Source organism: Nomascus leucogenys, chromosome 22a (assembly GCF_006542625.1).
Source record: "Nomascus leucogenys isolate Asia chromosome 22a, Asia_NLE_v1, whole genome shotgun sequence".
Classification (NCBI taxonomy): Eukaryota; Metazoa; Chordata; class Mammalia; order Primates; family Hylobatidae; genus Nomascus; species Nomascus leucogenys.
This window is the reverse complement of record NC_044402.1, coordinates 73,123,294-73,139,369: the sequence shown is the minus strand read 5'-3', so window position 1 is coordinate 73,139,369 and position 16,076 is coordinate 73,123,294. Positions and strand designations below refer to the sequence as shown.

General features: G+C 40.6%; 1 protein-coding gene across 2 annotated transcripts in view; it reads right to left on the bottom strand.

Annotated features, from left to right (window-relative positions):
* The window catches only part of RAPGEF4 (Rap guanine nucleotide exchange factor 4), a 331,431-nt gene that overhangs the window by 265,932 nt on the left and 49,423 nt on the right, over positions 1–16,076 (bottom strand). For both annotated transcript variants that reach the window (XM_030803682.1, XM_030803683.1), the window contains exons 2-3: positions 5,269–5,411; positions 2,299–2,387 (exon numbers count right to left, since the gene is read on the bottom strand). In XM_030803682.1, the coding sequence (XP_030659542.1) occupies positions 2,299–2,387; positions 5,269–5,411 (232 nt within the window). The remainder of the gene's footprint in view (positions 1–2,298; positions 2,388–5,268; positions 5,412–16,076) is intronic.

Here is a 16,076-nt window from a genome sequence, read left to right as displayed (position 1 = left end):
ATACTATTTTAATACCATCAAAATCTCAGCCAGCTTTCACATCTGGTGTGTCAGCACATAAGAGCTGGTGTTATGTATCATCCCCTTAGGCACATCTGCTCTTCCTCTTCTGATTCTCCTTCTCTCTCCTTCCCGAGATTTCCTCTTCTTTCTTTTCTCCTCCTTAATTCTCATCTTGCTTCCCTTTCTTCTCTTTTGTCACATTTCTCTTTTCAGCTTCTCCACTCTCTCCATTATCACTCATTCAGGAACCATTTGAGCTGCAGGAGGAACTGAGCAGAATGATCCTGCTGTAAGCCCTGTCCCCAGGGCACATCTATGCAGGTAAAACCTGGGGAAGGGAAGTACCAGGAGCAGCTCTGAGCAAAAAGGCCCAGAGAGTCCCTACTAGGACAGCATCCACAGGTAGGAGATATGCAGAAAGGAAGGACATGGGGTAATCTGAAAGGATGACAAAAGGCAGGGAGACAGGGAAGTTGCATGTTGCCTCATGTTTCTTAAGAGTCAAATGGTGGAGAGCAGTGGCAAAGAGCATCTGTTCAGGAGCCTGACTGCTTGCGTTTTAATCTTGGTTTCTCTAATTTCTAGATACAAAACTTGAGGTAAGTTATTTAACCACTCGGGGACTTCGTTTTCTCATCTGTAAAATGAGAACAGTAATACGACCTACCTCATGGTTGACTTGAGAATTAAAGAAGTAAATAAATACCTGTAAAGTGTTTGGAACACTGCCAAGTAAATATCCAAGAAGGATTGGATAAATTATATATGGATAAATATCTTGGTTACATTGGATATGGCAAATATCCAAGAAATGCTAGCTGTTCTCCTTCCCATTCGAAACTGAGGCAGCTTACAAGAATCAAAACCCACCTCTCACCTTGACTCTCTCTGAAATCCAAGAGAAAGCCAGCCCTGTGAGAGACAGCAAGAGGAAAAGTACCATCAAAGTTGGGAAGCACAGGTTCCAGGCTATGTCTAATGGAATTTTCATGCACTGATGCACAGAAAGAGTATACTAGGGATTACATAGGATTTGGACACTGGCCTGAGAATTTAACCCTCCATTACAATGGATATCACCCAGGAAACTACATTGCAAATTCCAAATGCCCACCATACCAGCAATCTTTTGGGATACCACTCCATTTTTAAGATGGTGACTGCCCACAACTTCAATATGCATACAAGTTCCTAAAAAATTTAAACCTCAAATTTGGTGTGTCATAAATGTTTCTCACATTTGAAGTGTGCTACCTTATGAAAAAGGCTCCAAAACGCTGCCTTAAATATGACACTTGGCAGAAGGTTATTTGTCCCTTTAACTAATTCTTTAATTTTTTTGGACAATTATTTCAGATTTTACAATTAACTAATTCTCTTCCTTCAGTTTTTTGTGAATCCTGAATATTTGGAAATAAGACTTGGAACATTTTCATAGTGACACCAGATGGTGGCCTTTTATGAGTCATACTTTTCAGATTCAAGATTCTTGGCTCTAAACAGTGAGGTTGTGTACATTTTGGTCACATGTCTTAATGATAAAGCAAGAGTCACTGCAGATGTGAAAGAAGGCCCTGGGTTCGACTTTAAATATTCATATATTTTTTCCTTTTTAAATATTCTTTCTTTCTTTTTTAATTTTGTTTTTTTTTTTAATATTCATAAATCTTGTGAACAGAAAAAAGAATGAGTTTCATCTACTAGGATGCCAAACTCCTCAGAGGTGACTAATGAAAATACAGCCAGTGCTGTACTTTAGAAGGAAAATAATATTATTAGCCTTCCACATTTGAAAAGACAAGGCAGAGAAATAGAGATTTTAGGGGGACTACATCAGCCACATACCCCCTGCATCACAAGAGCTCCTACAAGGCCGATTAGGGGATCACTTCTAGGACAAAGAAAATTCAGGATACAAAGATGGAGAAAGGATCCAAGAGGAAACATAAGAAGACTTCTTCTCCTTCCCCTTGACTCACATTTCACCCTATACAGCAATTTGTGTCACACTGAAATTGCTTGCATTTCCAAATAGACTACAAGCTCCTAGAAAGCAGCTCCAATGTGTTCTTGCATTACATGTTTTGACACCTGGCACCATACTCAAATCAGGGAAGACATTCAGTAGGTGTTTGTTGAGTAACTTAATAAAGGAATCCAACAAACACTGCTGAACTCCTTACTGTGGGAAAGAGGAAATGGACTTGAAAATGTAATTTTAATGGCATAAAAGACATAGGAATAATATGTCTTAAAAAAAATAAATCCTACTTTCAAAAAAATAGAGCATATTACCTGGTGACTGCTGGTCTCAGATACTTTAACATCCAAAGACCCTGCCAAGACAGCATACCAGTTTGTTCCAATATCACCCTGGCGAAATACTGGAAAAAAAAAACAGTGATATAAATATAACAGATACAACTTGGTTTTACTATATGATCTGCTAGTTTTTCACTGGTCCGAGCATGTCTTGGACCTAACTGAGCTTACCACCCTTCCCCTGTCTGTTGCCCAAAGGAAGATGACATGTTTTTCTTTACCTCATCTGTCAACAAAGCTATATCCTATTTATTCAATATTCTGTGAAGTGGAACCTTGTTAAAGAGAACTCTATCATACTTACAGAGCTGTAATAAAGATGATGGCTTTAAATGTTATAAGATCCTTTGAATTTAAGAAGAATTGGCTGATATTTCCCAAGACTATGTTAAAAGCAATGTGTTTTCTAGACTAGCACCTCTCCTTTTAAGGTGACCAATGATTGATTTAAAAAACCAAAATCTGCTTTGTTTAAAAATTTTAACTACTATATTATCATTGTCCATTTTCTTATTCTTTTTATAAATTCACTGCTTTTAAGCATTTAGAAATGATCCTCATCAGAAATTTTTGAACCTGATCTTGCTCTAAGTTTGTCCTCTCAGACAGAAAATATTTAGGTATTTAGACAGAACCATGGTTCCAACATCATATTAAGACCAGGTTTGGGAAAGTAATTCCAAAACACTGGTTCAAAAATCTCATGCAAACCAACTGTCCTTTTAAATATCCTAACTAAACAACTAGATGGAGTGATTTGATATTTTAAAATCCTCTTCACAGTTAAAGTCAGAGGTCAAGTAACTCAATGAAAAATCACATGACAGCTCATGGGACAACTGAGTCCCGACAAGGCTAGTGCTTACTGGAGAAGAACAAGCTTCTGGGAACCATAATTAATGATGACAAGCTGCTCTGACCTTCCTGACTAGGACATGCTGTGAAAAGGCAAAGAACAATAATGACATCCTACCAAGTGCAATGACAAGCTTAAGATGGGGTTGATGAGTTTATAGCTGGTCTCCCCAGTAACTCTGCTGCGCCAAATCTTTATAAGTGATTCATTTTAGAGTTAGGGTTTTGTCTTTCATGAAATTCTTGGCCCCAAAAGACATTATTATTTGTCAATCAAATTCATGTTACACATGTTAGGAGATTCATTTTGAAAATGGCTTTTAGAAACATAAAATAGTCTTATTGCCAAAAGAATAAAGTTTCTGATATGTTAAAAAAAACTGTTTGAAAATGATATGCATGGATGATTTTTTTCTTAACAGAAATGTAACCGTGAGCTGGGTGTGGTGGCTCACGCCTATAATCCCAACACTTTGGGAAGCCACGGCAAGAGGATTGCTTGAGACCAGGAGTTCAAGACCAGCCTAGGCAACATAGCTGACCTGGTCTTTACCAAAATTAAAGAAAGTAGCTGGGCACGGTGGTATATGCCTGTAGTCCTAGCTACTCAGGAGGCTGAGGTGGGCAGATGGCTTGAGCCTAGGAGTTCAAGGTTGTAGTGAGCCATGATTGCACCACTGCACTCCAGCCTAGAGGAGTGCAGAGTGCAATGGCACAATCTCGGCTTACTGCAACCTCTGCCTCCTGGGTTCAAGCAATTCTCCTGCCTCAGCCTCCTGAGTAGCTGGGACTACAGTTGCCTGCCACCATGCCCGGCTAATTGTTTGTATTTTTAGTAGAGACAGGGTTTCACCGTGTTAACCAGGATGGTCTCGATCTCCTGACCTATTGATCCGCCCACCTCAGCCTCCCAAAGTGCTGGGATTACAAGTGTGAGCAACTGTGCCTGGCCCACAAAATGTTAATGGTAGAAATTGTAGGTGATTTTTATTTTGTTGACTTTCTAAATTTTCTACAATAATGTTGTGATTCACCCTGTTGCTTTCCCACCCAGAAACACTCATGCCCTCTTGTCTAACTGAACCCAGGTTTTAGACAAGTTTCCACCCTCATCCACAGGGCTAGGTGTTAGCTCCACTAGGGCAATCGTGATTGGTCTAAATCAGTCCTGGTGATCCCATTATTTTTGCAAGTGATTGGTTTAGACTTAGGCATGTGATGCATTTCTGGCCAACGAGTTAATATAGGAAATCTGCTGGGGGACTTCTGAAACAGAGACCCAAAAAGAAATAGTCCTTCAGCAGGATGTTTTTGTATCAGTACATAATGCATCCAACAGCTGTAGCTGTCAGAACAATTTGGGACAAGTCTGAGGACAAAACCCAACACCTCAGAATACATACAAAAACAAAAAATACGGGAAGGACCTGAAGCCTTAATAATTTCACTGAGTCACTTCACTAACCAACCCTGAAGTCATTCTACCTCAGGACTTCTTCCATATGAGTAATTGATTTTTTTTTCTTCTTGTATAAGTCGTTGAATATTCAAATCAGTTGAAAGGGAGTTTTCTGTGAGTGCAGCATAAAGTGTTCCAACAGAAGAACTATTACTTCTTTAATGAAAAAATACTTTAAAAAAAATCCAACTGTTACTCTATCTCCCTGCCCCTTATTCACACCTGGAATAAATGACATTACTGGCATTAATTCAAAACATTACTATCAGCACTAGTTAAGAGAACTTTTATCTTAATATCCTATTGGCCACATATTTCTTGGATTAGAGAAGACAATTATTTGAATTTCTAAAGATATAGCTAAATGTGTGAATCATTACATCCCTCCAGCTCCATCTAGAAAGTTGGTTGCCCTGGAAGAACCATTTACGTTCTGTGAACAAAGGAGTTAGGGAAACACCTACATGCAACTGAATAAACAGACTAGAGGGAAGTGTCACCTTAATACCTTTGGTTGAAGCTCAAATATTTAGCACATAAATACTCCATTTGCTATTTATCTCCATAAAGTAACCACAAATGAGCATAAACCATACATGGAAATATACTACTAGAGTTGCATTTCTTACGTGTTATTCCCTTTTCCAGATTCTCATAATAACCACATAAGCAAATCTGATGAAGGAGATTTGGGTGAAATTTCTCAAAAGCTTTCACTTCTTTCAGTCGAGTGAAGATTATATCCACATCTTCACTGGATCGCTCCAATGGTCTGTATAGGGAGAAAAGTCACAAAAGCTATATCAGTAAAGATTTACCTCAGAGTGAATCAACAGGGCTCATTTTAATTATATGCAAATTTACCCAAATATCCCACTTGTGAATATTTCATTGCAAATATTTATCCACCCCCGTATAGATATTTCTGGGCTGATATAGACATTTCTGGAGCTTTACCAACTATTCGCATTAAATCATTACTATTGCAGATGCCACAGCAGGAGTCAACATCAGAGTGCTAAGTTCAAGGTGATACTCTGGTATAATGCTTAATCCCTTAGAAGCACAAGATATATGAAAATGCAGATTCTACTAAAAAATGAAGTCACAAACACAAATGCCTGCAAGGGCCAATGAGGTAAAGGAAGTGAGTAGAAAGAGCAAGACATAAGGGAAAAAAATCTCTACTCTAAGAAAACAACAGTGAAATCACAAAGACAAATGAGAAGTGACAGCCTCAGTGTTGGTGATTCTCCAGGGAATGGTGGGCGTCAGGGTGAACTGCAAACAGGACTATCCGCAGGGAGCAGCTCTTATTTGGCTGTTTTCCTTCTTCTTAGTTTTCTGTGTAAATGTGAGACCAGATGTTGTCAAATCTTCCCATTGTTCAAGGTAAATCTAGGTGTGTAGACATTTGTTCACTTTTTTTTTTTCTTGTTTTGAGATGGAGTTTCACTTTTGTTGCCCAGGCTGGAGTGCAATGGCACAATCTTGGCTCACTGCAACCTCCGCCTCCTGGGTTCAAGTGAATACAGCCACCTGCTACTACACCCAACTAATTTTTTGTATTTTTAGTAGAGATGAGGTTTCACTATGTTGGCCAAGCTGGTCTTGAACTCCTGACCTCAGGCGATCCACCCACCTCAGCCTCCCAAAGTGCTGGGATTATAGGCTTACTTTGTCGCCCAGGCTGAGTGCAGTGACGCAATCTTGGCTCACTGCAGCCTTGACCTCCAGGGCTTAAGTGATCCTGCCACTTCAGCCCCCCAAGTAGCTGGGGTTTTTGTACTGGCGGAGTTTCATCATATTGCCCACGCTGGTCTCAAACTCCTGGGCTCAAGCAATCCTCCTGCCTCAGCCTCCCAAAGTGCCAGGATTACAGGCGTGAGCCACCATGCCCAGTCTGTTCATATTTCTTGAACACTGTCTGGGCCACACACACACATACACACAAAATCTCTGGAATAGATCCAACCTGCTGACTGCCATTTCATAACCTCTGGATTAAGATAAATCAAAGAACCAAACAAAAATAAGACAGTTTTACAAACTATATAAACTATTTTTTTCTTTTCTTTGAGCAATTTTCCAAGTCTGTTCCTTCCATGTGCTTTGCAGGAACCCACTGCTATTCTTGATAGATATTTCGCATTATATAGAAACTATCATGTGTGCCCCAGAGCATTCTGGGATCAGAGGAAACGAATTGGACGAGGATGTGACAGACAAGTAATGTTCACCAAATAGCCATGTGCTCCCATAAATGTACTAGCCTCCCTTGTAGTTATGTTGGGGCTGGACTGCAAACAAAACTAGCATATATCTCTTCTGAGATGAGACTGGTAAGAGCCGGGGGCCTCTCTTCTTCAGGAACAACTTTGAAGGGTGTTATGGGTTGAACTGTGTCTCCTCAAAAGATACATCAGGGACCTGATACTCAGGACCTGTGCATGTAATCTTCTTTGGAAATAGGGTCTTGTAGATGTAATCAAATTAAGATGAGGTCACATTGGATTATAGTTGGTCCTAATCTAATAACTAGCACCCTTAGAAAAAGAGGGGAATTTGGACAGAGAGCCACGGGGAAAACAGCCACGTGGAGGTGGTGACAGAGACTGGAGTGATGCATCTACCAGCAAGGAATGCAGAAGATTGCTGGCAACCTGCAAAAGCTAGAAAGGGACAAAAAGGATTGTTCCCTAGCACCTTCAGAGAAGACATGGGCCTCCCACACCTTGATTCTGGACTTCCAGCCTTCAGAACCCTGAGAGAAAAAAGTATTTGTTGTTTTAAACCATTCAGTTTGTGGTATCTTGTTCCAGCAACCCTAGGAAACTAAGACAGGAGGCATGTGTTTTACATGCCATAGCCACAAGATGGAGAACGTACAACCCACAAAAGATTCTGTATAAAGTGGTAGGTATGTTATCATAGCATCACCCAGCATTACCCAGAATAATACAGAAGTCAAGACTAGCTAGGCCAGAGTTCAAGGGACTTGGGACATTGTCAGAAGACAGATCCCATCATGAGAGATGAACATTTTCAGAGGACATGAGTAGATGACCTGTCACTAAGTGAAAGGCCTAAGATACAGGCTTTCCTGAGCTTAGTTTAAAAGCTCTTCATCTTGCTCAATTTTCACCCCATCACGCTTTTAGGCACAAGAAAACTAGATTCAAAGAATATGCCCACAACCTCCCTCACCTCCCAACAAACCCCTACTAGAAGGGTTTGGATTCTGCTTCCTGGGGAAGAGGAAGGCAAATCCTGATGTGTGTGTGCCCAGTCTCTGAGATGACAACATGCCTCAAAGCACTGCGAGATGTGCAGGCTTGACTTGGGGAAATACAACACATCAGTATCAGTGCCTCTTCTTCCTATTACCCCTTCGGAAGGACTTTCTAAACTCCTTACCAGAAACTATGTCCTCAAAGTTAAGGGGCTTTGGAACAGAGACTAGGACTTCAGCAGTTAATAAGGTGGTATAGACAATGGTGCAGACAACTTTCAGTCTTTGTGTGTCTGGGGGACAGCAAGGACGGCAGCAGCTGGCAGAGGCGCCCCTAATGGGGGATCCCAGACAGTAAAGCACACTTCCCAGGAGGCAGAGCTGGTGCTGGTGCCAGTAGGGAGTCGGGTTGCGGTCACAGAAGCACTGGCAGCAGCCACAGGCCCAAAGCAATGGCAGCATGCAAGTGACCGTGGGAGGAATCATAAGGACTAGATGAGCTAGAAACTGACTGGACATTGATATGGCAGATTCTACTTAGCTACATAGGAAAAGACACAAACAGAGATTAGAATCCATCTTCCACAAAGAAACAAAGAGCATCTCTTTTTGTTTATTCTCACCAGAGCATCTCCCACATTAGGAGTGTAGACTAGGGCAGCTAAAAGATTTTTAGCCTGACACTCACTAGAAAACAGTAGAAGAAAAATGTATGTACTTCTATACAGTCCAAAACAAGCACAGAAGAACTTCAAGCTTTAGAACCAGATTATTAAATGACAAAAGACACTTGGAAAGACAAAATTAATTTGAGATAACTGGGAGAAGAGTGAAATCTCTTCTCCTGATATTTTTTTTTTTTTTTTTTTTTGAGACGGAGTCTCGCTCTGTCACCCAGGCTGGAGTGCAGTGGCGCAATCTCGGCTCACTGCAAGCTCCGCCTCCCGGGTTCATGCCATTCTCCTGTCTCAGCCTCTCCGAGTAGCTGGGACTACAGGCGCCCGCCACCACGCCCGGCTAATTTTTTGTATTTTTAGTAGAGACGGGGTTTCACCGTGGTCTCGATCTCCTGACCTCGTGATCTGCCCGCCTCGGCCTCCCAAAGTGCTGGGATTACAAGCGTGAGCCACCACGCCCAGCCTTCTCCTGATATTTTTGTGTGCCCCCAAATTAGGCCCTAACGATGTCATTCTTGTTTAATATTTAAGCCTCAGAAACAATGAAAAGCAACCTTCTATCTGTCATTAATTTTATTGGGTACTTCATGGACTGGGGAAAATTTCATTTGGCTATTAACAGACACCTTTACTATTTGATCTCTGGAATCTACCACCAGTGATAATCCTTTTGTGAATCTCTAATTTCGTAATGCAATGTATATTCTCACCTCTCTAGAGGTCATGTCTCGGACCTCCTTTATAGATCCTACAGTGCCCGAAACAGAGCCAACCATACAAAAAGTCCTTGCGTGTAATCTTCTACAGCAACCTCAAACTGAACTTATCTTCTCTCCCACATCTTCTACTTCACCTGCCCTCCTTATTTCCATGCATGGAGTAGACTCACCCTCTGCTATGGTCTAAATAGCATAGAGGTGAGCCTACTCCCTCTGCTATTTGGTCCCTCAAAATTCATGGGTCAGAAATTTAATCACCAGTGCAACAATGTTGGGAGGTGGAGTTTAAGGAAAAGTGCTTAGATCATGAGGGCTCTGCCTTCATGCAGTATTTGTGGATTAATGAGTGGATTAATGCTGCTATAAAAAAGGCTTGCAGGAGTGGGCTCACCCCTTTCTACCTTCCACCATGTGAGGACACAGCAAGAAGACTCTGACCAGATAGATGCTGGCGCCTTGATACTGGACTTCCCAGCCTCCAGAACTGTGAGAAATAAATTTCTGTTCTTTTTGAATTACCCAGTCTCCAGTATTCTGTGATAGCAGCACAAAACAGACCAAGACACTCTCCCTCACCACATCCCAGTGATTTTACCTGCAAATGTCTCTCAAATTCATCCCTCTATTAATCCTTATGCCACTCTCTCATTGAGTGTGGATAAAGGGCATGTGAAGCACAAAGCACATGTTGAGACATGAATCTGAACAGCATGGCAGTCCTATCCTAGGAGGGTTCTGTCTAATAATCAGCAGAAGCATTTTAAGCAGGGTAGTGGCATGCTTGGATATGCATTTTGGAAAGATCACCTTGACCGTGACTAGAGGCAGATGGGAGACAGTCAAGATCAACAGCCAAGAGGAAGTTAGGAAGTTCTTGCAGTATATCAAAATGATGATGTGGTTTCTCTAATTATAGCTCGCTCTAAGCTCCTTTCTTCTCCCTTCATAACGATGAACAGCTGGTCCCCAAGCAAAAGCTCCAAGTACAGAGAATTGATTTTCTTTAGCCTGGCATCTAATATCCAGGGCCTTTTTTAAAAAATGACTTTTTAAAAACTTTCACTTTTAAAACATGTTCAAGCAACAACAAAAGAATCATTTACAACCCCTACAATTTCGTATTTTAAAAAATTAATATCCTAATTAAGAAGTAGGCTAAGGACTTGAATAGACATTTCTCCAAAGAAGACATACAAATGGCCAACAGATATGAAAAGGTGCTCATTGTCACTAATCATCAGGGAAATGCAAATCAAAGCCATAATGAGATATTACCTTACATCTGTCAAGATGGCTATTATCAAAAAAAAAATGTTGGTGAGGATGTGAGGAAACTGGAACCTTTGCACACTGTTGGTCAGTATCTAAAATGGTGTGGCTGCTATGAAAAACAGTTTAGAGGTTCCTCAAAAAATTAAAAATAGAACTACCATTCATCCAGCAGTCCCACTTCTGGGTATTTATCTGAAAGAATTGAAATCAGGATCTTGAAGAGATATTCACACTTCCATGTTCATTTCAGCATTATTCACAGTAGCCAAGATATGGAAACAACCTAAATGCCTATCAACAGATAAATGGATAAAGAAAATAATACATATATACATACAATGGAGTACTATTTACCCCTGAAAATGAAGGACATTCTGCAATCTGTGACAACATGCATGAACCTTGAAGACATTCTGCTAAGTGAAATAAACCAGTCTTAGACAAATACCGCATGTTTCCACTTATATGAGGTTTCTAAAATAGTCAAATTCATAGAATAAAAGAGTGGAATGGTGGCTACCAGGGACTGGAGTGAAAGGGAAATGAGGAGTTATTACCAGCTGACCTAGAGTTTCAGTCAAGAAAGATGAATAAGCTCTAGAGATCTGCTGTACAACACTGTACTTACACCCAACAAAAATGTATCATACACTTAAAAACTGGTTCAGAGGGTAGATCTCATAGTAAGTGTTCTTAACACAGTAAAATAAAAATTTTAAAAAGAATTATTTGTAAACAAAGACACTGTAGAACACAGGATTATAAAGTGGCCCCCTATGACCCATGCCTTGTATAATCCTTTTGAGGCTGGGTGAGAGCTCCAATTTGCTTTTAGCCAATAGAATATGGCAAAGTGAAGAGAGATCACTCCCATGATTATGTTATGCTGTATGGCAAAGGTGAAGAGATTTTGCAGATGTAATTACAGCCCAGAATTAGTTGACTTTGTTAATCAAAAGTGAGGTTTTCCTGGTTGGGCCTGACCTAATCAAGTGAGACCTTTAAACGAGGATGGAAGGAGTGAGAGGTTCTTTTGCTGGCACTGAAGAAAATAGCTGCCCTGGTTGCCTGAGGGCCTCTGAGAGGGCCATGTGGCAAGAAATGTGGGCAGTTACTGACTGACAGCCAGCAAGAAAACAAGGACCTCAGGCTTACCACTGCAAGAACTGAATTCTGCCAAAAATGATGTGAGCTTCGAAGAGGTCAACTGAGCTCCAGAAAGAAGCACCTCTTATTTATTTATTTATTTATTTATTTATTTATTTATTTATTTATTTTCTTTTTTAGACAGGGTCTCACTCTGTCACCCAGGCTGGATTGCAGTGGCATGATTGTGGCTCACTGAACCCTCGAACCCCTGGGTTTAAGTGATCCTTCCACCTCAGCATCCCAAGTAGCTGGGACTACAGGTGTGCATCGCCATGCTCTTCTAATTTTTTTTTTTTTTTTTTTTTTGTAGAGACAGGGTCTCGCCTTGTTGCCCAGGGTGGTCTTGAACTCCTAGGCTCAACCAATCCTCCTGCCTCGGTCTCCCAAAGTGCTGCAATTACATGTGAGCCACCATGCTTGGCCAGGAGCACCTTGATTTCAGCCTTTAAGACTCTGAACAGAGGATCCAGACAAGCTGTGCCTAGACTCCTGCCACATGAAAACAGACAGATAATATATGTATGCTTTTTTAAGCAGCTAAGTTTATCATGATTTGTTACACAGCAACAGAAAACTAACTCAAAGTTATTTTCTCACACTGACTAATTTCCTTATGGCCTCAGCTTAGATTTCACTCCCTTCTTGGAGCTTTTCCTTACAACGTTTTCTCTTCTCTGAAATCAAATTAATAACATTTCTTTTTGGCATCTAACCCTGTTATTTATTATTTCATGTTTCATGCATGTAAATTTTTTCTTGGAGAGACCTCCCGCTATGGTCTAAATGTTGTGTCCTAAGTCCCCGAAATTTATATGTTAAAATTCTAACCCTTAAAGTGATGGTATTAGGAGGTGGAGCCTCCGGGAGGTGATTAGACCGTAAGGGCAGAGCCCTCATGAATGGGATTAGTGCTATTATAAAAGAGACCCCAGAGACTAGCTCTCCATTCTGTCATGTGAAGACACAGAAAAGGGTGCTGTCTATGAGTTAGAGAGCAGCCCTCACCAGACACCAAATCTACCAGCATCTTGGTCTTGGACTTCCTAGCCTCTAGAACTATGAGAAATAAATTCCAGTTGTTATAAGCTACCTAGTCTAAAGTACTTTGTTAGGCAAGGCATGGTGGTGGCTCACACCTCTAATTCCAGCATTTTGGGAGGCCAAGGTGGGAGGATTGCTTGAGCCCAGGAGTTCAAGACCACCCTGGGCAATATGGCAAAACTACATTTCTACAAAAAATTTAAAAAGGAGCCAAGCATTTTGGTGCATGCCTGTGGTCTCAGCTACTCAGGAGGTTGAGACAGGAGGATGGCTTGAGCCCAGGAGGTTGAGGCTGCGATGAGCCATGATCACACCACTGCACTCCAACCTGGGTGACAGAGTGAAGCCCTGTCTCAATAAATAAATAAATAAATAAATAAAGCACTTTGTTTTAGCAGCATAAAACAGACACCTTCATTTACCTATTCATTCATCCAATAAAAACTAGTTGGGTCTTATTTCTTATTAACCCTCGAATTACTATGTATTCCTGTTTTGTTTTTTTCTTCTTCTCATGGTTCCTCAGCTCTTCCAAGACGAATTTAACAGTCATCGAAAACTTTCTGACAGCAAGTTAGACAGAAAACAACCCACCTAAGTTAGCAAAAGGCTAAAACTAAAAATATTTCTGATGACATAAAATTATTTTAAGTTCTATATAAATCATAATGGTAATAATGCCTATTAGCAGTATCAAAAAGGACCATTTTATTAGAATGTATTGATAATCTTAAAAGGAATAGGGTTTTTAAAAATTTTTTTTTAATTTTTTGAGACAGAGTCTCACTCTGCCCCCACGCTGCAGTGCAAAGGCATAATCTTGGCTCACTGCAACCTCTACCTCCCAGGTTCAAGCAATTCTCCTGCCTCAGCCTCCCAAGTAGCTGGGATTACAGGTGCCCGCCACCACACCTGGCTAATTTTTTTTGTATTTTTAGTAGACATGGGGCTTCACCACGTTGGCCAGGCTGGTCTTGAACTCCTGACCTCAGGTGATCCACCCGCCTTGGCCTCCCAAAGTGCTAGGATTACAGATGTGGGCCACTGCGCCCAGCCAGGAATAGGGTTTTAAAGTTAAGTTTATTTTATTTTTTTAGAGATGGGGGTCTTGCTATGTTGTCTGAGCTAGAGGACAGTGGCCATACACAGGCATGATTATAGTGAACCGAAGCCTCAAACTCCTAACCTCAAGCAATCCTCCTGCATCAGACTCTCACGAAGCTGGGACTACAAGTACATGCCACCACATCCAGCTAATTTTGAAAACTTTTTGTAGACATAAAGTCTCTCTATATTTCCCAGGCTGGTCTCGAACTTCTGGCCTCAAGCAGTCTTCCCACCTTGGCCTCCCAAAGCTCTGAGTCAATTCTTAATTACCACCTGGCCTATAAATAAGTGTTAAAACCATTCTTTTTTTCTTTCAAGAGACATAGACACCAGAGAAATTTATGAAATCTATGAAATTTTAAATGGCTCTCCATTCACCGAACACATCCTTTCATGAATGTTCATTCACTTTATTTATTCACTCAGTAAACTATACTGCTTTACTACTGTACATTAGGCACCTTAATCTGGAAATATAAAGATGAGCAAAATGCCAACAGTATCCACGAGGAGCTCTAGTGGCAAATGGAATCAACCAAAATTAGAATATAGTATAATAAGGACTGTAATACGAGCACCAACAATGTTCAGGGTCGGACCTTGTTTTACTACACAAGGTAGTTGAATATGGAAACTATCAAAGTCAGGCATCCAGGGGATAGCAAAGGTTCTGGATTCTGGGTGCTGCCCACATGCATTATGCAATGTGGAAATCTACTGTGCTCTTAAATTTTAATTCAGTCAACTCTGGATTATCTAGGGACTAATTAGCCAGTTTCTGAGTTAACTGGAGCACAAAATAAGAACACAAAGACGCTTGTGGGAAAGAACACACAATAACCGTAAATCAGTAAGAAACATTGTCCCCTTGATGACTTCCATTGCTTGGCTATCTGACAGTCAATATTTGCAAACCCTTTACCGTGGAGAGTGCCCACCCCCTTCATTAATCAGCTAAGTAGACCCCTTAGTGGCAACTTCTGCCACAGCTCCTGGGGACCTCTTGGGACAGAAGATTCCAACACCCAACAGTCAAACCTGAGGGGTGCAGGAGAAAGAAGTGAAGAGAAACGGGGAGGGAGGCAGAACTGCTCTCTGCCCAGTGCCTTCCCATAATTATAAACAAAAAGCTTGGCCAAGAAATGGACCACATTAGCAGACTATGGTAACACTGTCATCTTACAGGAATGTATATAATGCTCAACTACCTCAATATGTTTTTTAAATTTTCAGATGTCTTTGGAAAATCAGTAAATGTATTTAAAAACATTGAGTGTAATGTTCACTTAATATATATGCATTAAAACGACTTTGAGGTTCAGTTTGACTCTTTTTAACAGTAATTTAGCATTGTAAAGAGCTACTCATCTCCTCCAGTGAAGAACTGTCAAATCTGAGATAATGCATGTGAGCTCTATCAATTATAAAAAGCTACAGAAGCTATTTCTAGTACCACCATCATCATCATAATTATTAGCCACCAAGACCTTTTTTAAAAAGTTATCTCATGAAAGCAATAAATAAAGTGCTTAAAAACATATACTAAAATTCTTCCATGCCTTTTAGAGGTTTTATGGATAGGTGTGCACTGTGTTTTTTCTCTATAACAACAGTTAAGATCTTAAATACTATGTACTCTACAATCTCAATCTTTTTATAACACTATTAGCTTTTCAAAGGGCCTTGACACTTACTGAAAATTTTTATCATCGCAGCCCTGTTAGATAAAACAGGTATTAAGAATTCCATTTTGGCTGGGCACGGTGGCTCATGCCTATAATCCTGGCACTTTGGGAAGCCAAGGCGGGCAGATCACCTGAAGTCAAGAGTTCAAGACCAGCCTGACCAACATGGCAAAACCCCATCTCTACTAAAAATACAAAATAAGCTGGGTGTGGTGGTGCATGCCTGTAATCCCAGCTACTCGGGAGGCTGAGGCAGGAGAAACGCTTGAACCCGGGAGGTGGAGGTTATGGTGAGCTGAGGTTGCACCATTGTACTCCAGCCTGGGCAACCAGAGCAAAACTCCGTCACAAAAAAAAAAAAAAAAATCTCATTTTACACACATTTAGACACAGAAGTTAGGTGACTATTAATATGCTAAAATCATGTATTTATAATGTCAGTGATGACATGGATATAGCAAAAGTCTTTGAAACTCAAGATGTTTACCACTTATGTTATTATTTTAATTATATGATTATTAACCACTTAGAATACTGAAATGTTTACTCTTTCCT